Source organism: Mus pahari, chromosome 15 (assembly GCF_900095145.1).
Source record: "Mus pahari chromosome 15, PAHARI_EIJ_v1.1, whole genome shotgun sequence".
Lineage (NCBI taxonomy): Eukaryota > Metazoa > Chordata > Mammalia > Rodentia > Muridae > Mus > Mus pahari.
Window position 1 is genome coordinate 8,933,569 of NC_034604.1, and position 22,284 is coordinate 8,955,852.

The 22,284-nt window shown below is 45.3% G+C and overlaps 1 protein-coding gene across 4 annotated transcripts in view; it reads left to right on the plus strand.

Annotated features, from left to right (window-relative positions):
• The window catches only part of Ttc39c (tetratricopeptide repeat domain 39C), a 93,869-nt gene that overhangs the window by 23,531 nt on the left and 48,054 nt on the right, over nt 1-22,284 (plus strand). For all 4 annotated transcript variants that reach the window (XM_029546970.1, XM_029546971.1, XM_029546969.1 and 1 more), the window contains exon 2: nt 20,805-20,853. In XM_029546970.1, the coding sequence (XP_029402830.1) occupies nt 20,821-20,853 (33 nt within the window). In that variant the 5' untranslated portion in view covers nt 20,805-20,820. The remainder of the gene's footprint in view (nt 1-20,804; nt 20,854-22,284) is intronic.

The window sequence follows — 22,284 nt, forward strand, 5'->3', positions numbered from 1 at the left end:
GGCTCCTCCACCCAAGGGAAGGTTAGTAAAGGGCTCCTCCACCCAAGGGAAGGTTAGTAAAGGCTCCTCCCAGCCCATGTAAGTGGGAGATGATAGAGATGATATGGATGGATGGATGGACATACATACAGACAGACAGACAGATAGATGATTGATTGATTGATAGATAGATATTGAGAAGTTGAGACTGATTACTGCTTGTAGCCAGTTTTCTGGCATAATCAATTTTTGTATGGGAATGGCCTAGCCCGGATGTGGACAATAAATAATATAGGAGACATCATGGGAAAAAGTCAGATTTTTCTCTTCCAGATTTGGAAGATAGGAAGACGTGTCATGGCCAGAGGAAGAGGTAAGTGGGTGGTGGTTTAATTCCTCACCTTTGCTGACCTGAACCACAGAGCCTCCTTGGAAAAGGGGAAGAGGGCAGTTAGTGAGGGGCAGATGGTTATAGGGTGTTAGAGGTCTGGCAGAGGCGATGTCGGCACACAGAAAGATGGAGCACTGCTTCTGAGAGTTTGGTGTTGATCCAAGTCTCAGGGGAGGCTCTGCAGCAGTCCTGGGGTAAGTTGTGGAGCCCTTGGTGTTTCACAAGTCAGGAGAAGAACAGAGCATAGCACAACTGTGGGGAGAAGAAGGACCCATGAGAGGCCAGGGGCCAAAGATTTCAGAAACTGCGACAAGCTTCTAGAAACAGAAGCTTAACTGGCTAGGCCCTCTACATACAGGATTTCATTTAGGGGATGAAAATATTATCAATGTCTTTAAATTTTCCTTTGCTGAATGGGTTGCATTAGGATTCAGTGTATTTCAGCCAGGCGTGGAGGGCACATGGGAGGCAGAAGCAAGAAAATTCTAAGTTCAACCTGGGAGACAGACAGACGGGGCGGGGGCGGGGGCCGGGGGGAGAGTATGCATGTGTTTTAGAATTTTAGTGAACACAAATCTGTATGCCAGCATTTTGAACACCAAATCCTAACAGTTACCCATAAGATCTTGCTAGGCTTGACGGCTTGAGGGTATTCACCTCATTTAGGGTCTTGATATACAGTGGAGACCCCCCCCAAAGCCTTCCACCTTGGTAAGAACCTACAGAAAGACTCTTGCATTTCGTGAAACGCAAGCAGCTCTGCCTGCCTTCCCTGCCCTTTTGTGACCTAAAATAATAAACAAAATTAATTGTAATTCGTCTCCCCTGGAAGGCTCCAACGAATGCCAGAGTAGCATCCGTGTTAGGATCGGGTCGGTGGCTTAGCAGTCAGTGTCTTACAGCTAATGTTTCCACCTGTAATTTAGTGTGAGCAGAGAAAATAGAGTATTTACTTTTCTGATTGACTGGACAGAATAACTGACAGCAACTCCTTACAGGAGGAAGGTTCTGCCTGATCAGAGTTCTTAGTCGGTGTTTTCTTGGTGTGAAGAGAAGCCATGACCAGGACAGTTATTATAAAAGAGGCTTGCTTACACTTTCAGAGGCTTAATCATGGCGTCTTTCATGGTGCCTGGGAAGTAGCTACGAGTTCTTCATCCCTATATCCAGGCAGCAGGAAGAAAGTGACCCTGAGCTTGGCCTGAGCTTTGGAAACCTCAGAGCCATCCCCCAGTGACACACTTCCTCCAACAAGGCCACACCTCCTAAAAACCCTTCTCCATTAGTGCCACTCCCTGACAACCAAGCATTTAAATGCATAGGTGCATGGAGGCCATTTTATTCAAACCACCACACCATTTGAGAAGGTGCAGCCTTTGATGGCGGGGAAGGCCCGGCAGCCCTCACATCAGCGGCTGCTCGCTAGTGGGACTCCTAAGTTGCTGTCGATCAAGAACCCTAGCTTAAACCGAGGGAGTTGCTGGGCTGGAACTTACTTCCTCAGGCTAGACCAGACCTCCTGAAGGTTCTGAGACTCCTAAAACAGCACCACCTAGTGGGGACCTTGTGTACCAACACATCAGCCTGGTGGGTTTGCATCCAGACACCGGAACCTGAGAACCTTGGACCCCACAAGCTTGGCCTGTGCACTTTGCCTGCCTCAGTGCCCCTGTACTCCCTCCTTGCGTCACCGTGATAGCTGTTGTCACTGTCAGATTGGGCCCTGGTAACTGACACTCTCCATGGGGCTGGCTCCTTCAAATATATTGATGGAGGATGTCTCTTACCCCCGGGTTATTATCTTGGTGGCAGGGGTGGTGAGCAGCTCCTCTTGCAGTTGTGTGTACCACAGTGATGATATTCTGAGCTGTGGAAATGTTCCTGCTGACTGACTCATGTACTGAGAGTGGAACAGTTTGTCCCATATGCTCCTTACGGTTAGGATTATGTCATCACTAGGAGAGGATGCAGTAGTCTACTTGCCTTGTTGGACCGGAGGACAATTTGAATATTTAATTCAGACTTCATGTGCGTACCGTTGCAGGTATCTGCCATAAATAAAGTTGTACCTCATTTACTGCACTGCAACACTGCAAGTTTAATTATATATTTCTTCAATATATAAAATAATATATATAAATTGAAATGATTAAATATATTATTTTCATTATTTATTCAAACTCTAATTTTATTCAAATTATAAATTTATTCAAACTTCAATTAAATTTGAATTTTAATTAAATAAATTCACATTTGAATTTATTTATTATTTAATTATATTTATTATATATTATTAAGTATATTTAAAAGCTTTTTAAAAAATCTGTATGGATGTTTTGCCTGCATGTGTGTCTGTGTATCACATGCCTTTTGTATTCAGAAACCAGAAGAGGACATCAGATTCCCTAAAATTGAAGTTATAGATGTGAATTACTATGTGAGTCCTGGATTCTCTTAACTTCTAAGCCATCTCTCCATCCCTTATTTAATTAGAAAGCTAGATACATAGGAGGGTGACATGTAATTTAAAAATTATACTCTAAGAGCCCTTATTCTAGTGCCTCTAATAGTCCTTGGCACAGAGAGGTTCTTAAACAATGTTTGTGAGATTGCATGAAAAACTAGATGACTTGCATATAAGCCTTTTTGCACTCCACAGGGAACTACCTGTAATGACCATTAATCATAAGCAACAGTTGTTTTGTTTACTTGTATGTTTACTGTCTTATATAGCTTATCATTTTGTACCTATTGTTTTGTGTTCTGCATTTTTAAAAAGCCATGATAACAGGGGATAGGTGTAATTGCAAGTTTCAGATTGCCATCCCTTTCTGATTTGCTTACATATCCATGTCAGGGCATGTCACTCCATCAGATTCACACATGAGGAGGCACGGGCTGTGAGGCTGAGACACAGCTTATCTTGCTGGAAGTATCACACTTCTGAGATCAGGTCAAAAAATTTAAACTCTGCCTTCTCAAACACTGTAGAGTGAGTATCCCTTAGTTATGACTATTTTTATAATAAGTGGGTAAATAATAATTTAGGTGAGTATATTTAATTTGTGTAACAATCCATTCTTCTCATCTCACTCTTACTCCCTGGTGCCCCTCCACGTGGTATCATAGGAAACACCTTTGGGTAGACCGTTTGCTCTGTATGTCATTTCTTCGGGGTATCCTCTTAGAAACTTCAGAGGTGGGGGGAAGGGAAGGAGAGAGTGATTTTGGCATCAGTTTTTGCTCTCACAGTGTAGATGTCTGGCTATACATTTGAGTGCATAGGGCTAAATAAGATGTGTCTCACACGTCTGCAGGGAATGAAGTCCATTTGAATAGATTTTCTTTTTGCTTTAGATAATTAGATTTTGTTTTGCTTTGTTTTGTTTTTGTTTTTGTTCCTGTTTTGTTTTTGAGATAGGGTCTCAGTACATGTCCCTGGCTGGCCCCTAACTTACACAGATAGATCCACCTGACTCTGAGTGGCAGCATTAACAAGATTCACCACCATATCTAGCCTTGATTTTTACCTCATACAGTCTACCTGATGCTTTGCTGGAATGTGTAGCTCTCCCTAAATACCAGCATCTCTAGTTCATAGAACTTTTGGCATTGTGTGCACATGTTTAAAATCTTAGTTTAACTATTTTAACTTTAGAGATGCTCATAAGTTATGAGGTTTTATAGATATACAACTTAACCTAACTTGAATGTGTACTTACTGTCACTTGTCTGGAAAAATCATAGTATACACATAATTCTTAGACTTACGTTGCTTTTTTTCTCCCCTCCCATTTCTCCTCCATTCTTTCTTCATCTTCCTCTGCCTTTCTTTAACCATGTCTTTAAAATTTTCTCTACATTTTAGTAATTATTTGTGTGGATGTTCGTGTGGCACACACAGCACATGTGGATCCCGGGGAGCAGCTTGTAAGAGGACATTTTCCTCCTGTCCCTTAGCTGTGGGGATTGAACTCATGTCAAGTTTGGCCTTCACCAGGGAGCCGTCCTGTGGAGAGCACGAGGAGGGAAGCAGGGTTTAGTGCGGCAGGAGCAAAACCAGCCCTGCATACTTGTGGCTTAGTTAGATAATTAACAGTTAATAAAGCAACTGAAGGAGGAAATGCCTACTGCTAGAGTTTAGAATCCTCACGTATTGCTATAAAAATTAATAATGTTATATTAAAAACAGGGCCAGTAATAGAAGAACACAATTCTTTACACCGTCCTTGGGATAGACGGTGCGTGCCTATTTTATCCTGGTAGGCAGTGCTTTTGTTCATTCTGTTGTCAGTTCACATGGGTAAATACCATGGACTTTATGTATGACTGCATGTATGACTTGGTGATCTGCTCATGCTGGTACTACAGTAGAAATATGAGATTTAATTTAATTTTGTGCCATGAATGAGCCATCAACTTTGGAAAACAAGCACATCATACATTTTCCAGGTGCATTCTGAAGTTCAGTGGTGAATAACCTGTATGACATTGTTACAGAGCCGTGTGAACAGAGAGCGACTGGGATGACATGCTCATACGCCCTCCTCCTGGGCACGCCTTTCCCTTCATTGTAGAAGTGATTACATTTTCTTGTCAACTTCCACTTTATAGCAGCCAGTCTGCTTTGCCATTGTTTTTAAGGGTTTATTTTTATTGATACATCTAGGTGCAAGTACATGTGCTTGCAGATGCCCCACGTCGCTGCCTGATGTAGGTGCTGGGAACTGAACTCTATCCTCTACAAGAGCAGCAAGACGTCTTTTTTTTTTTTTTTAAGATTTATTTATTATTATATCTAAGTACACTGTAGCTGTCTTCAGACACACTAGAAGAGGGTGCCGGATCTCATTACGGATGGTCGTGAGCCACCATGTGGTTGCTGGTATTTGAACTCAGGACCTTTGGAAGAGCAGTCGGTGCTCTTAACTGCTGAGCCATCTCGCCAGCCCCCACAGCAAGATGTCTTAACCACTGAGCAATCTCTCCGACCTTTCTTCCTTCTTCTTAGATATCTTTTCTTTTTTTCTTTTTGTAATGCAAGGTTTGTTTGTAGTCTGGATTTGACTATGTGGAGGCAAAAATGAAAAAAAAAAGGTTTATTGTCACTATTGTGGAATATATTTTGTAAAAATACTATTTAAACTTTTAGATTGTATATTGTTGGTGTTGGGTTGTTTTGGTTGTGTGTGTGTGTGTGTGTGTGTGTGTGTGTGTGTGTTATAGATGGTTTCTGTCTGTCGCCTTGGCTGACCTAAAACACACGGTAGCCCAAGCTGGCCTGGAACTCAGCCTCCCAAGTCAGGGATTGCAGGTGAGGGCACGTCCATCATACCCACCCATAATGTAAGCCACTGAATTACGAAATTATAGTTACAAATAAGATACCAGTACACAATTATGTAGTTAAGATGTGTTTGGAAACTTAAAGGCTTTACAATTCCGTCGTAAGAAGACTGGCTCCTGGAGCTGCCATGTGGTACCCGTTCAGGCTATATTTAGCTGAGTGGGTAAGGACTGTTCTTTTCCGAATGACAGTGGTGGGAAGCTCTTGGGAGAGGCAGGAAATCATTTTAAGCAATTTATGTGCTCCAAAGACTGGCAAGAAGCAATCCTCTCAGGGATAGCTTCTTAAGAAAAAAGTGAAGACTTCTGTTTACTTAAACTAATTCATTATTCATCATTTTGCTTCAGCATATCCTCCTGCTGTACCTGCTCACTGCCAGTCACTATTTCAGTTAGCGCCTTTACTCAATAAACAATATTACAGCACAGAAAGGTGCAGACACAGTTAATGGATGATGGATGACAGAGCCATCTCCAATACCAGATGCAGGCAATCTTTCCTTAGGATTTGCATTCATTCCCTCATCCGTTCACGCGCTAGCTTGTCAGCAAGAGCACCCCAGACCCTGGCATGGGCATCAAGCTGGTGTGACATGTTCTGAAGGATGGAGGCTGAGCAGCGTCGACATCCCAGAGGGGGCTCCCACTCTCATCCAAGAGACCAGGAAGTGTATGGACCTGAGTGTTTGTATAGAAGCCTGGAGGCCGAGCAGGAACTGTTGAGGGATGAAAGGACTTGGCCAGTGGCCTGGGTGGGGATGCTGTATGCCAAAGCCATAGGCCAGAGAGCAAGGCCTTTCCCGTGGCCCAGCTTAATGGTCCCACGTGAGGTACCTGAGATTTAAAAGGGAGTGTTTGAGTGGTGTGGTCATAGATCTGCCTTCTTAGAGCTCATTCAGTGGCTTTGAGGAACAACTTACCATAGTCATCTCGTTTGAATAGGTTTGGCCACCATAGATTCATGTGTTTCAGTGCTTGTCCATAGGGAGTGGCACTATTAGGAGGAGTGGCCTTATTGGAATAGGTGTGGTCTTGTTGGAGGAAGTGTGTCAAAAAGAACGAAGGCTGGCTTTTGAGGCCTTCTGTGCTCAAGCTCCATCCAGTGTGGAATTCCCGTCCCTCCTGGCTGCCTTTGGATCAAGATATAGATAGATTTCTTGGCTCCTCAGCGCCATGTCTGCCTGCACACTGCCATGCTTCCCACCATGGTGGTAACAGACTAAAACTCTGGACCTGTGAGCCACCCCCAAATAAGTGTTTGCCTTTGTAAGTCATAGTGTCTCTTCACAGCGATGAAACTCAACACATCATCTTTCTTTCTTTCTTTTTTTTTTTTTTTTTGGTTTTTCGAGACAGGGTTTCTCTGTGTAGCCCTGGTTGTCCTGGAACTCACTTTGTAGACTAGGCTGGCCTTGAACTCAGAAATCCACCTGCCTCTGCCTCCCAAGTGCTAGGATTAAAGGCGTGCGCCACCACTGCCCGGCTATCTTTCATTATTCTTAATGACTGATCTTAAAGTTTCTGCAGTTGGCATCTAATACCGGTGGGCATTGTGGAGTACTAAGGATCTGATGCCTGTGCACTGTACACCATGGGCTCCCAGGGTAAGCATCCTTCTTTATCATGCAGATCGTAGGATGTACTGCTCCGAACTGTTGCCTGGAGGAAGCAACCATCAAAGGCCTAGTTATGTCTGCTGAGGTGTGGTAGCAGTGCAGCGTCCAGGCTACTGGTTAGCTTACCCTGTTCCTCTGTGGGGAGGAGGTCCAGAGTCCTGCTTCTCACATCCGGTCTTGCCCAGCCTGCTCCAGGCCATCAGCGTCCCTGTCCCCAGTACAAAACAGATCTTGCTCATATCTAACCTAGCATATCCCCCTCCAACCTTTATGACCCCCTCCTCCTCCTCCTCCTCCTTCTCCCTCTCTCTCCTCCTCTCCCTCCTCCTCCTCTCCCTCCTCTCCCTCCTCCTCCTCCTCTTCCTCCTCCTCTTTTTTAATAACCACTGAGTCTAACTAGTGCTGCCTGCACGCATATGTGTGTGGGGCCGTCCACCAGGAGCATGGGTAGCCTACTGGGCCATACCAGAGGCATGTCATACCAGAGGTGACATTCCTCACTCCATTCCAGCAGCTAGCAGTTACCAGTTGTCCCCAGCTATGGATGGAACCTGCTGAGCTCCTCCCACATCCTGTTGGAATGCTGGCTGGCTCAACCTCGTGGGCTCATGAGTGCAGTAGCCCATTTTACAACATCCCTCCCCATTCCTCAACTCTTACATCGTATCTGCCATGCCATCCCCAGTGTTCCCTGTAGCTTGGGGGGTAGATTTGATAGCTGCCCGCTTAGGTTGAGTCGCCAGCACTCACGTCTTCTTTGACCAGTTATGAGTCTCTCTATTGACTGCTTCCCACTGCAAAATGAAGATGCTCTGACAGGGGCTAAGAGCAGCGCTATTCCACGGGAGTGAACATACTGGGGAAGCAGTTTGACAGCATGACTGCTTCAAAAGTGACAGCAGGAAATGTCCCCTGAAGACTTAGGACAATCCCATCCATAGATTTTTGACCAGTTTTTTGTTTGTTTGTTTGTTTGTTTATCAGTCGGGCATGAATTCCCCTCTTGTGGATTGGGCTGCAGGTCCAATCAGAAAAAAAAAAAAAACAAAAAAAAAAAAAGTGGATGATTATCCCCGTAGTAGTCATGCCGTTTTTGCCCAGTGGACCTCCCTGGCAGGCTCCGCCTCTAGAGAAGTCCGCTGGGACTTTTGTCCCCCAGTGGCCTTAATCACCTCAATCAAGCTTGGAAAGAATTAACATCATTTTATTTAGTTTTATTATTCGAGGCAGGTCTTATGTGTCCCAGTTTGTTCTCCAAATTGCTGTGTAACCAAGGCTGACCTTCAACTCCTCCTTGAGTCCTGGGGTTGCAAATATGCACAGTCAGCCCTGCTTATGTCACAGTGGAGATCACACAGGGCCTTGTGCAGGTCAGACAACATTCTATCAGCTGGGGGATATTTCCAATCCTAGGGCTGACATTTTAATCCTTCCTCAGTAGTGGGCCTTCAAGCGAGTGCAGCGGCCATCAAGGTGACTTACTGGTTTTAGGATTTTATCATCCGGTCCTGGCATGGTTCAGAAGGGACATGCCTCAGACGCTGCCCGACCAGAGCTCTCTCTAGAGCTGCTGATGAGTACAGGAGGTGTCAGGAGTACTTTAAACCGAGATGCTTTCGAACAAATTAGGTTTTCCCCTCTGAATATTTTTTCTACTACTTAGTTAAGTTAGGAAAATTCCTTTAAGTGACCCTTACATTGAATGTCCTTAGCTGCCATAGGAAATGAGACATTTTCTTTGTACCGTTGGCTTTGTCTTTTGTTTCTTTTACTCATTTGTTGTGGGTGGAGGGGACATGCCATAGCATGCTTGTGGAAGCCAGGGACACCTTGTGGGAGTTGGTTTTCTCCCAACATGTCAGTCCTAGGGATAGAACTCAAATTGTCAGGCTTGGCAGCAAGCTCTTTGAGTTGCTGAGCCCTCTTCTCGGGCCAGAGGTTCAACACTTTGGACTGAAAATGGCTGTAGTGAGTACAAACCATGTTTCTGCAAAACTCTGGGGTGAAGATCAAGACCCCGCGCTGCTTTGGGGCTGGTTACTGCCATTATTTAATTCTCCTGGGGGGGGGGGCGGCTTTCTCCAAGTAGGGCAGAGCAAAGCCTGAGAGAGCTCTTCAAGCTCCCCTTAAGCCTGACAGGGCTGTGCGCCCACTCACGGGCCTCTTCCCAGGTGCCCTTTCTTGTTCTGCACCTGGAAGAGGCTCTTCCCAGCAAGCATCTGTCAGATGGTCCCGTTGGAAATGGCCCCACTTTCCCTGGCCCTGTGTCTTGGAGTGGATGGCGAGGACTTGTGTGGTGCCGGTGAGCATCGCCATGCTCCATGCTCCATGCTCTGACAGTAGCTGCCCACATGCTGCCTTTAGGGATGCTGCCCCACCATCAGGTTCAGACTGAGACCTCCATGTTAGCATGTGACAGCTTCCTTACAGTGTGCTCAGAGAGCTTGAGATGCAGGATGTGACAGATGGAACCCACAGGCCAACGGGGCAGGGGGTGGGGTGCACAGAGACTGTGACATGGTCAAAGCAATTGTTTTAGCTTTCAGCTCCCACCTCATCAAATTCCTTATTATAAATCTGTTTATTTATTATTCTTGACAGTGTCATGGTGTCAGCTTAGTAAAGGAATGATTTTACATTAAAAACAGACACTTTGTTCAGGTGCAACTTAGCTGAAATCCTAAGAAAATGTTTGTTGTGTTTGTGAAACTAAAGACTTATTGGTTGTCTTCCCCTTCCCTCAGCCCTTCCTTTCTTTTTATTTTATGGGTATACATAAAAGTTCTTATGTATATTACCTTGTAGCTAATATTTAACTCTCTAAATCATGCTTTTATTTTTTAGAAAAAAAAAAAAACAAAAAAAAACAGAGAGGGACTGGAGAGGTAGCCCAGCAGTTAAGAATCTGTATTTCTCCTCAGGACCCACAGGATACCAGCACTCGCACATCTACATAACCCACACAGACAAATGGTTTACACAGAATTTAAAATAAATATTTTTTAAAAAAAAAAAAAAAAAGAAAGAAAGAAAGAAAAGGTATGAGAAGGTGTCTTGGAGCGAAACCTCATATCAGCGTCTTTCTCTGTCCCTTTGGGGCCTGGTGTCCTCCTAGCCCTGGGCCACAGAAGGCTCCAGCAGCCCTCAGCTTGCAGCTCACTCCCACAGAAGCAGAGTCCGCCTCAGCCCACCTTGCTACCCAGTGGATGGCCTCCCCTGCTGGGAGCTGCAGAGGCTACAGCTGAATCTCAAGGAGTGAGATTTGGAGTTAGCACGCTGACATGAGTGGTGTATCATCTTTCTGAAAGGAGAGTAACTGTGGGAGCGTCCACGCCATGTGGGACACTGGCACTGTGTAGGCTCTGCTGTCCATCTCCCCCATGCCCCATACATTTTTTATTTTATTTTCATTTTTTAAATTTATTTTTAATTGAAATCATCATTAGTTTCCCTGTCTTTTTCATCCCTTTAGCTCCTCCCCCCCCCCCCGTGAATCCCACACACCCACTCTCAAGTGATGACCTCTTTTTCTTTGACTGTTAATGTTACACACACACATATGCAAGCCTGTGTGTGCACAGCTACATGAATACCACATACTTACTGGAAATACCCTTCGTCTCATTGTCTCAGAAAACAGGTATTTTCACTTTTCTCTGTGCATTTCTGTTGGAATATGCTATTCACAGCTCTTCTATTTCTACACTAAAGTACTTTAAACAATTTTAGCTCAAATTATTTTCCATCACTATTTTATTTTTTTTTACATAGTCTCTTGTAGTTCAGGCTGGTTTCAAACTCACAATGTAACAGACATTAAACTCCTGACCCTCTACCTCCCCTCCCAGAGGGCTGGAATTCCAGGCTCTGCTGTCGTCTCCCCTCCCCATCCTTCCCTCTTTCCTTCCCTTCACCCCCCTTTTCTTCCTCCACCCACCCCTCTCTCCCTCCCTCTCCCTCTTCTCCCTTTCCCTCTTCCTCCTCTCTCCCTCCCTCTCCCTCGCCTCCCCTCCCCTCCCCTTACCTCCTCCCCCCTCTCTCCCTCTCCTTCCCTCTCCGTCTCCTCCCCTCCCCTCCCCTCCTTCCCCCCCTCTCCTTGAGTTATCTTATGATGACACCCAGGTTCCGTTGCAGACAGCTGGTTTCTTTTTGTTGTAGGAAGAAAATTTCAAACTGGCAAAATATATACTACATTATTTTATCATCTTAGCCATTCTTCTATTATTTCATATGTCAGGGTGTTTAGCCTGCGGGGGGGTGGGGTGCATGCCTACTGCTTGAGGATCAAGTCAGAAGAGGTCATCGGATCCCCTGGAACTGGAGTCAGTGAGCTGCCACTTGGGACTGGGAATCTAACCCAGGTCCTCTGGACTAGCAGCCGGTGCTCTTAACCACAGAGGCAGGCATCTCTCCAGCTCCCATCTTAGCCATTTTTAAGTGTATAGTTTGGTAGAAAATGTATTCATATTGTTTGTTGTCTTAGTCAGGGTTTCTATTCCTGCACAGATATCATGACCAAGAAGAAAGCTGGGGAGGAAAGGGTTTATTCGGCTTACATTTCCATACTGCTGTTGATCACCAAAGGATGCAAGACTGGAACTCAAGCAGGTCAGGAAGCAGGAGCTGATGCAGAAGCCATGGAGGGATGTTCTTTACTGGTTTGCTTCCCCTGGCTTGCTCAGCCTGCTCTCTTATAAAACCCAAGGCTACCAGCCTAGAGATGGCACCACCCACAAGGAGACCTCGCCCCTTGATCACTAATTGAGAAAATGCCTTACAGCTGGATCTCATGGAGGCACTTCCCCAACTGAAGCTCCTTTCTCTGTGGTAACTCCAGCCTGTGTCAAGCTGACACACAAAACCAGCCAGTACATTTGTCAAGTAATCTGCAGACTTCTTCCCATCTTGTAAAACTACAACTCCATCCCTGTAAACACTCACGGTCCTCCTCCACCGCAGCCCCAGTAACCACCGTTGTCCTCTCGGTGGATCGGCCTATGCCGGGTACCTTGTGTAAGAGGAATCAAGGCACGTTTGCGGTTTGGCGACTGGTATTTCTCAACCTAACCTGTATCTTCTTCAAAGCTCATCCACATAATAGCATGCTTTAGAACGCCTGTCTTTAGAGCAGGAGGAATGTTCTGCTGTGTGTCTATACTCCCTTTGCTTATCTGCCCATCCCTGGTGGACACATGGATTGCCCCCACCCCCCACTGGGAATCAGGCCGCCTGGAACATGGATGTGCAAATACATTCTGAGTCTTTCTTTCCATTGTGGGGTGAGTAGGCGGGGGGGGGGGCGGTTCTGCACTGAATCTCAAATCTATTGGTAATTGTTGTGAAGAAAACCAGCATTGTCCATAGTCACCGACACCATCTCCTAGACTCCCAGCTGCACACGTGTATGTGTGTGACTCTCTGCGTGTGTCTGTGTGTCTGAGGGTATGCATGCCATAGCATGTGTGTAGAGATGAGAGACAACTTTGTGGAGTCATTTTTCTCCCCCCACCTTTACATATGTTCTTGGGATTGAACTGGACTTTCCAGGCTTGTGCAGCAAGCCCCTCTACCAGCTGAGCCATCTTGCCAGCCCTTGAGTCATTCTTATGGTAGGCTTTTGGTTTTGCCACTGTTAGGTTGTGGGTGCCCTTTCCAGCCTCTGGCTATGACAACCTTATGAGACAGGATTTGCAGCCCGTCCTTTTAGTCCATGGACTGGCTGCTGCGGCACTGTTGGCTGTGTCCTTTGATGCACAGAAGTTGGTGATTTAAACCTAGTTCAAATTCTCTTTCATTTTTCTTTCTTATCTGTGATTTCTGTGTCATGGCCACAAAACCAGAAACGCCAGGCTGGTGTGGTCTAATTTTTTGATGTTACTAGTCAGAGCGCAGGGCATCTCTCTCCCTGTTGGCCACCTCTGTTCCTCAAGACCAAGTCCAGAGGCGTCTGTATGCGCTCCCACTCGCGCCCCCACCCCCACTTACATCTTTTTTTCTTTTTTGCTAGTTGTATAAAGTTAGGTGCAGTTGTCCTCTGGGCTGTGGTTCTAAAAACATCCCAGTCACAGTAGAGACTGAGCCCCCAGAAGAACAGCAGGGAAGGAATTTATTCCATTCTCTTTTGCCCTCCTGTCTGGGAGCTCACCCCTGAGCGGGTGAACAGTGCTCATCTGCTGACTGGATTCAGGGTCCAGCTTCTTCCATCTCACACAGGCTTCATGTTCTCCAACATTCGGAGAACAGAAAAGTCACTTTGATAAAGCCTTCTAAGAACTTAACATATGAATTCAGAACATTTTTAGGAAAAAAAAAATCAAAGGCTTGAAAATTTCCAGCTGTTCACTTTGAGTGGTAAAATTGCTTTTGAAGAGGTGTAGCTCACCAGGGACTGCCTGAAAGTTATGTTCATTTATCTTGTGGAAAAATATTCCTTTAAGAATTAAGTGGAAAGCTGGCACCATGCGGCTCAGCGAGTGAAGAGGCCTCCCACTACACCTGCTGACCTGAGTTCAGTCCCTGGGACTCACACTGGGAAAGGAGAGAACTGATCCAGGAAGCTGTCCTCCACAGGCACCTTAGCAAGGGCACAGCCCTGTACCCCAGGCAGTGATGCACTCAGAACAAAGATAAACTGTAATTTAAAAATGAAAAGCAGCTGGGCGTGGTGGCTCACACCTTTAATCCCAGCACTTGGGCGGCAGAGGCAGGTGGATTTCTGAGTTTGAGGCCAGCCTGGTCTACAAAGTGAGTTCCAGGACAGCCAGGGCTATACAGAGAAACCCTGTCTTGAAAAATGAAAAAAAAAAAGAAAGAAAGAAAGAAAGAAAGAAAGAAAGAAAGAAAGAAAGAAAGAAAGAAAGAAAGAAAGAAAGAAAAGAAAAGAAAAGAAAAGAAAAGAAAAGAAAAGAAAAGAAAAGCAATCCATTGTCTAATTTCCTTTCCACTGTATTTCTGAGAACAAATCCTGATATTCCAAAACCCAGGGTTTGGAATATCCTGGAGAAACTTCAAAGAATTTCATTCCCTTGGAATATTACTCAGGACAGGGGCAGATGGCATATTGCTTCCTTGTGTTCATAACAGGCTCTTTTATCTTTAGTGATGCACTGTGGTAGAGGGAAGAAATTCAGACCCATTTTATGAGTGATAGTTCACTTTCAAAACTAAACTGTGGTGGTAAACACAAGGAGGCCTTCATCAGTGTGTTCCAAAAGACATCATTTTTCTTGGAGGGGGCATGTTTTTGTTTTTACTTTGGAAAATTTTGCTTCTTGTAACTATGATAGACTGTCTGAGGTGGGATGACTTAAAAACAGGTTTATTTTGATCACAGTTTCGGGAGGTTCTGGGACCTAGCATGGGCCTCGGGTTAGTTCCAGAGAGGGTCATCTGTGCTTTATCACACCATGGGAGACACCAAGAGAGGGAACAGGGGTCACACAGCAGGTCAGGAAGCAGAGAGACTGCACAGATCAAACGCAACCTTCTCGGGCAATTCTCTTTGGATCATCAACCAGGGCCCTGGAGGTATACCTGAATCTTGCTCAAAGGCATTCCCTCGGTGACCTGGGACCCCCCTCAAGGATCAGTATCAACATCATCAGAGTGAGGCCCACATTTCCAAAGCATGGACTCCTGGGAAACAAACCGTAGCCAATTTCCAACGTGTGTAATGAGTTTTAGCATCTGCATCAAATGAACTCAATAATTATGACACTGTTATCTATTCTTTTGGCTATTATGCTTTGAGGGGCCGGCAGCCCCAGAACAAAGAATTACTGGTTTTAAATGCTAAGAATACCCCCATTGGAAAACAGGCATGCTGGTATTTAGCTCTTAGGAGTGTTCTGCATTCTCAGTGTAAGGTACTTCTGTCCCTGTCAGATGTCTTCCTAGATAATTAATGGTTTATCACTACTGTCAAGGGCAGTTTGATATCTTTCCTTCTAATTGTATGTGTATATATGTCTGTGTATGTGTTTGTCTCTCAGTGTGTATATATACCTATATATGTGTCTTTATGTCTGTGTATGTATATACATGTGCTGGCTCCTGTGTTCTAGAATTATTTTCCTTGTTTCCATTGTTTGGTATGCCTTATGTTAGAAACTCTGTTATTGTCCCTGACCCCTACCCCTTGCCCTGTATAGCTCTTCCTTGCTGTGGAAGAATGAAGACTCTTCACCATGATGTCACCTGCAGGACGGCTCTGGCCAGTTCTGTTGTTGTGATGGGTGGTGTTGGATTTCTTCTGTCTCCTGTCTTCATGATTGCTGCCTGCATGTCTTGAAGACCCACGGAGTAAAGAGGCTCCAGTTGTCTTGGTGGCTGTTGAGAGAAGCTCCCTTCCCCTCAGCCACTTCCTCAAGTCCACAGAGAACAGGCAAAGTCACTGCCTGCTGCCTCCTCCCCTATTTACATTTGATCAGTTTTCCAAATAGAGGGTTGGTTTTCTAGGGTCCTCTGTCACGTGAAGTGGTTCCCGCGGCTCAGGTGTTTCAGCAGTTCATCTCCAGCTGGTACGGTTGGTTTAGGGACTGTGGAATCTTTGGGATAAGAACTATGGAGCTTAGATAGGCTGTTAAGGAGCAAGCCTGATCCTCTTCTAGTCTGTCTCTGCCTCCTGATCTTTGTTTACCTTTCTCTACAGTGTGGACTCCTGTCCTCTGTGACCGTGAGTCAGAATGAGTTTCTCCTCCCTGAAGCTGCTTCTGCCGGGTGTTTGCTCACAATAACTGATACATAAATGAAAAAGTCTAAGCTTGGCTTAGACTGACCTGTTTCCATACCTTTTCTCCTCAAAGATGGCAAAACATTTTCTTCATTGGATAGTAGGAACCTCTTTAAGAGCATAGCATTGATCTTCTCTTAAAATTCTTTACTCAGTGCTGTAGCTAGGCACTCCAGGCTCTTTTTGTACCTCATCTGGAACCAGTGTGGTGTTTCATGGAGGAGACAGTGTGTTCTGCAGCGTATTTAGGGAGAGTGCTGACTACCCACATGACTGCTGGGCTTATACACAGCTGAACAGTGAACGTTGTTTCTCGACTTTGCAGAGGACGGAACTAGGAAACAGATCCATTGCTAAAGGCTGAAAATACACACTGAGTTTGCGTGAACTCTTGCCGTTTGTATTCTGAACTGGCTTAGTGGGTAAACGCAACAGCTGCTTTTCCAAAGGACCTGGGTTCAATTCCTAGCACACACATGGTGCCTCATAACCATCTGTAACTTCAGTTCCGTGAGATCCAGTTCCCTCTCTGGCTCTGGCCTTCTCAAGCACTGCATGTGGTGCATAGACATGATATATGCAAGCAAAATATACACATAAAATAAAAAATAAAGGAAAGCCGGGTATGGTGGCACATGCCTTTAATCCCAGCACTTGGGAGGCAGAGGCAGGCAGATTTCTGAGTTCGAGAAACCCTGTCTCGAAAAAAAAAAAAAAAAAAAAAAAAAAAAAAAAAAAGGAAAATGTTATTTAGTATAAAGCCATTGCCTTTAATATACTTCATCCTGTATCTCAAAACTATGTCTCAGGGGCTGGTGAGATGGCTCAGCTGGTAAGAGTACTCGACTGCTCTTCCGAACGTCCCGAGTTCAAATCCCAGCAACCACATGGTGGCTCACAACCATCCGCAACGAGATCTGACTCCCTCTTCTGGAGTGTCTAATGACAGCTACAGTGTACTTACATATAATAAATAAATAATATTTCTTTAAAAAAAAAAAACTATGTCTCCACCATTGTAGAAAACAGAACCTACTTGTCCTGCAAGGATGTGACCAATGGAAACAGGTTGAGACTTGTGGAGTAGAGCCCCTGAGGAGGACATTGCAGAACAAGAATGCACTGTCAGATTTACATACTTTTAAGTCTGTTGGTTATGTCACCCGAGCTGCTGCTGTCTGGAGTGTGTTTGTGTTTGTGTTTGAAACTTTTTTAAAAAGATGTATGTATGTATGTATGTATTTATTTATTTAATGTTTGTGAGTAAACTGTCCCTCTCTTATGAGACACCAGAAGAAGGCATCAGATCCCATTACAGGTTGCTGGGAATTGAACTCAGGACCTCTGGAAAAACAGTCAGTGCTCTTAACCGCTGAGCCATCTTTCCAGTCCCTGTGTGTAATTTTTTTTTTTTTTTTTGAGACAGGGCTTATGTAGCCCAGGCTAGCCTCACACCTTGAGCTCCCAGTCTTTGCCTCCCCTTCCAGGGACAGAGATTGCAGGTGTTTGTCCTAGCACATGGCCTTTATGTGTATTGGCATTACAAATATTTTACCAATGTCCACAGTCCTAAATACCTGTTTTTCAAACAAATGATGGGGCTTTCCTGCCACTGTGGTCCTCCTGTGACTAACCTTGAACTCAATAGAACCTGCTTCCTGCCTCAGCCCTGGGTTTGCAGTAATTATCCTCATATCTTTGGTTTCATTTTAAAGTCCCCAAGACCTGTTTTGTATAGGGACATGTGTACATGCCAGAGTTAAGTAAGATGAAGTAAGTTAGTGTTGGGTTGTTGGGTGCTGGGCATGGGGGACTAAAACCCACCTTCCGCCAGAGTTCCAGTGCGGACTCAGAGGATTGCCACACACTTTCCACGAGGCCCCAGGTAGGTGTCTGGCTGTGGGAAGCTGTGGACCCAGCCCTCGGGGAGTGTGGGGGTGGACAAGGGGCAGTCCTAGGTCTCTGGGCCTCACAGAGGCCAGAGATAACAGGTTCTCAATCTCGGGCATCCCAGACTCAGCTGGACACCACAGAAGAGCTGAGAACAAAGTGGGGGCCCCGGGGGGGGGGGGCTCGGTCAGTCCCAGAACCGAAGGGAGGAGAGGACAGGGAGAGAGGGGGAGCTGAGGGCAAGGGTCCTTGGTCGGGTCCATGGCTGGAGCACAGAAAGGCCTTCTGGTGGGGAGGTTAGACGAGGCTCTTTAGTGGAAAGCCTATCCCATCGTTCAAGCACAGCAGGCCTTGGTGAGCAGAGACAGTCTATGGTTTTAGAGCTTTATTGTAGAAAGCTGGGGGAAAGAGAGAGGCCAGCCATGGCCACGTGGAGAGAGGGGGGAAGGGAGAGAGAGAAGGAAAACTACAGATGAGAGTAAGAAAGGTAAGAGCTTAAAGAGAGAGAGGAGGGGCCAAGCAGCCCCTCTTATAGTGGGCTGGGCTACCTTGCTGTTGCCAGGTAACTGTGGGGAGGAGCATACCTGGCTATAGTCAGGTAACTGTTGGGGTAGAGTCTAGCCAGAATGCCAGGAGCTTGGGGCTTTATCTGTGTGACTGATAGTCACAGAATTATGGAGTTGGGAGTCCAGCTGTGTCAGGCACCTGTCTCTGGGAATGTGACTCACTGTTCTGTCCCTTGTAGAGTTTTCTTTTCTTTTTTCTTTTTTTTCTTTCTTTTTTGGTTTTTCGAGACAGGGTTTCTCTATTTAGCCCTGGCTGTCCTGGAACTTACTCTGTAGACCAGGCCGGCCTCAAACTCAGAAATCCGCCTGCCTCTGCCTCCCAAGTGCTGGGATTAAAGGCGTGCGCCACCACCGCCCGGCTCCTTATAGAGTTTTCTACTGGGTCGCCAGAGCAAGCCTCATTCAACCAAAACAGGCTGCCTTTCACGGTCCCACATTGGGTCACTTGAAGTACATGAAGTTAAAGGCTGAGTGGACCCAGCAAGGGAAGCTGGGCAGACTGAGCCGTGCCGCTCACAGGGCTGTGGAGATAGACTGACTGGACAGCAGTTTGTGCCTGATGCTGGGTGGTGAATGGGCAGGACCTCAGGGAGGGAAAGTGCCTCGGCTGGACAGGTGCCAGCATCTTTTCTTCCATTTAAATGATAAGACAGTATGTGAGGTAACAGGAGGGAGACTTGGTGCCATGAATAATTAATTCCTGTGGTTCTCAGGAAGCTAATTTTAGCCAAGATCATGAAGCAAAAGTAGCAGTGGCTGAACTGCAGTCAGGATGGGGAAGCAGAGCAGCCATAGCTGTGCTGAATCCATCAAAGCATCTGTCCTTGAGAGCAGGGACCTCATTCCCTCTCTGACCTGGTCCTCCTATGCCTGCTGTGTAAGACATCAGGATGCAGGTGATACAGGACCTAGAAGCCTGTGCTGCATCTAAGCTCTCGGTGATGCTGCGGAACAAGAAGCAGCAGCATATGTTTGGATGGCACAGTAGTCATGACAGAGCTCCCAGCTAAGGACAGGCATCTAAGTGCTGCTTTGGGCTCTTGACAAGTGAGCTGACCTTCCTGTTTGTGGTTGATTCAAGCATCCTGTTAAGTGGCGGGGACGGGGGAAGCAACTTGAAGGCTGCTATAGAGTGAGAAGTACAGATAGGTGGGGAAAGATACTAGGAGAGGTTAGCATTGGAAATCATTTTAATTGTGGAGTCTCCCCCAACAACACATCCTCACAAGCCCACTGCAAGAAAAGAAGGAGATATGCATGGATTTTGACTGTGGTAGTCTGTCTCAAGAACAGATTTGTTATTGCCTGCAAACATATCCATGTAGGGTATTCCTCAGGCAGAGATGTGGGTGTTCATATATACAAGGGCTCACTTTCTCTCTTTTTCTTTCACATACATACACACACACACACACACACACACACACACACTCCACACACACAACCCTTTTCATGTCAGGCACAATGTAAATGTTTAGTGGAGGATGGCATGGTACGTTGTTACAGGACTTTTGTTGTTGTTAATATAATGGCCATGGATTTGCATAGTGAAAAATGAGTGACTTTTTTATTACTATTTAAGAGCACTTGGCTTTGTTTTCCTCTTACACAGTTTGTGGAGATCTGGACTTTGTATTAGTTTTTAGTTGGGATTGAAGACTATGTTCTTGCATGTTTCTGACTCACTTAGCACCAGCTTGCTTTCCTCTTGTGCTTACTACAAGATTAGTGATGCCTGTGTGTCACAGTCTGGAATTAGTGGGTCTTAGAGAGGTGTTCTCAACCTTGGGGTTAGTTGGAGGGTGGTAGGTCTGGTGGAAATATCCTTTGATCTGTTCTACAAATAAGACTGACTTTATGTCTGTTTAATGTTTCTTGTTTTGACTCAGGATCTTGCTTATGGCTAGGCTGGGTAAGCTCTGTCGTGGTCCTCCAGCCTCAGCTTTCCAAGCACTGCAGGCCTGCACCACCACGCCCACCCCTTATTGTAAAGCTGGGATTCAGCTTTGTACTTTAGCAGCAGATTACCACCTTCCTTTGGCCATGGTCTAGCAAATCGTTCTATTTATATCTTTATATTTACTGTCAGCTCCTTAGTGTTATAATTTTACACTGAGACCTCCCTTGCTTTTGAAGAATCAAAGATGGAGTCTCTCCTGGTAGTAGAGCCAGGAAATACCTCAGCTCTTCAACTTCTTGGTGTAATTTACTAGTAAATGGGGTGCAGTGAATGTAATGATATATCCTAGACTTCCAGTGAAATATTTTTGTTTGTTCTTTAACAGAAATCATAGTCCACTAATGAGTTTTGGAGCCAGCTTCGTCAGCTTTTTGGTAAGTTGATATCAAAAGAGATATTGCTGTCAAGAAAACAAATCCAAAGTCATACCTATTTGCCTGCTGGCTGTATAGACATACTGTTAAAAAAAACTTAAAGTTTTTGCCCATTATTTAATGTCTGTGAGGTAAGTGTTCTCCCCCAAGTATAAAAATAAAATGCTTACATATGATTTTTAGAGGGTTATATTTTCCCCAGCTTGACTTTATTTTATTTTTTTAGAATAAAAATCTAATTGAAAGCTTTTCAAAGCTTAAGATTGTATTGTGACAAGAAGAAAGGTCTTGGTAAGGAAGCTAGCAGCAGCCTAGAGATGAGTTTGTGAGCTGAGCTAAAGCAGTCTAACACTTGAGAGTGGAGGAAGACACAAGTTACAGCAGTGTTATTCAGTCAGCTGGTCAGTATAGGAGGATGCTTCTGTTTCTCTGAAATGCTTGTCACATAAGCTGCTTTCACACACGCTGTCTTAAAAATCATCATAGAATTTTCTCCATCATAATGGAGAAAATGTACTGAGTCAAGACTAAAGGGAGAGGAGATCGTCTGCTCATACCTGGCAGAGGGTCCCAAGGTCCCCAGAGGACTCTCCATGCCTCAGGCTCCCTAGCACACCCAGGACCTTGAGATCCCTTGAGAGCACATGGGTAGCAGAAGCAACAGAGCTTCTTGGACAGGGTTCCTTCAGGCCTTCATCCTCAGCCAGGAGGCAGAGCTGAGACCCAGACCCCAGGGCACCTTCCTTGCCAGAGGAGAGTCAGCCTCCAAGGAGGGCTCTGACCCCAGGACTCAGGAAGTGGATCTGAGGTCCAGACTTCTGGACACCTTCCCTGCAAGAGGAGAGCTTGCCTGCAGAGAGTGCTCTGACCACTGGGACTCAGGTGAGAGTTGGACTCCCAGGAGTGCTGACAGAGGCTAAAGAATCACAGGAGGAACAAGCTCCAGCCAGAGACAGTGAGATCATCTAACACCAGAGATTACCAGATGGCAAAAGGCAAGCATAAGAATATTACTAACAGAAACCAAGACTACTGGGCATCATCAGAACCCAGTACGCTCACCACAACGAGTCCTGGATAGCCCAACACACCCGAAAAGCAAGACTCGGATTTAAAATCATATCTCATGATGATGGTAGAGGATTTTAAGAAGGGCGTTAATAACTCACTTAAAGAAATACAGGAGAACACTGTGAAACAGGTAGAAGCCCTTAAAGAATTACAGGAAATCACTGCTAAACAAGTAGAAGTCCTTAAAGAGAAAACACAAAAATCCCTTAGAGAGTTACAGGAAAATACAAACAAACAGGTAATGGAATTGAACAAAACCATCCAAGATCTAAAAATGGAAGTAGAAACAATAAAGAAAACCCAAAGGGAGACAACTCTGGAGATAGAAACCTAGGAAAGAAATCAGGAACCATAGAGGCG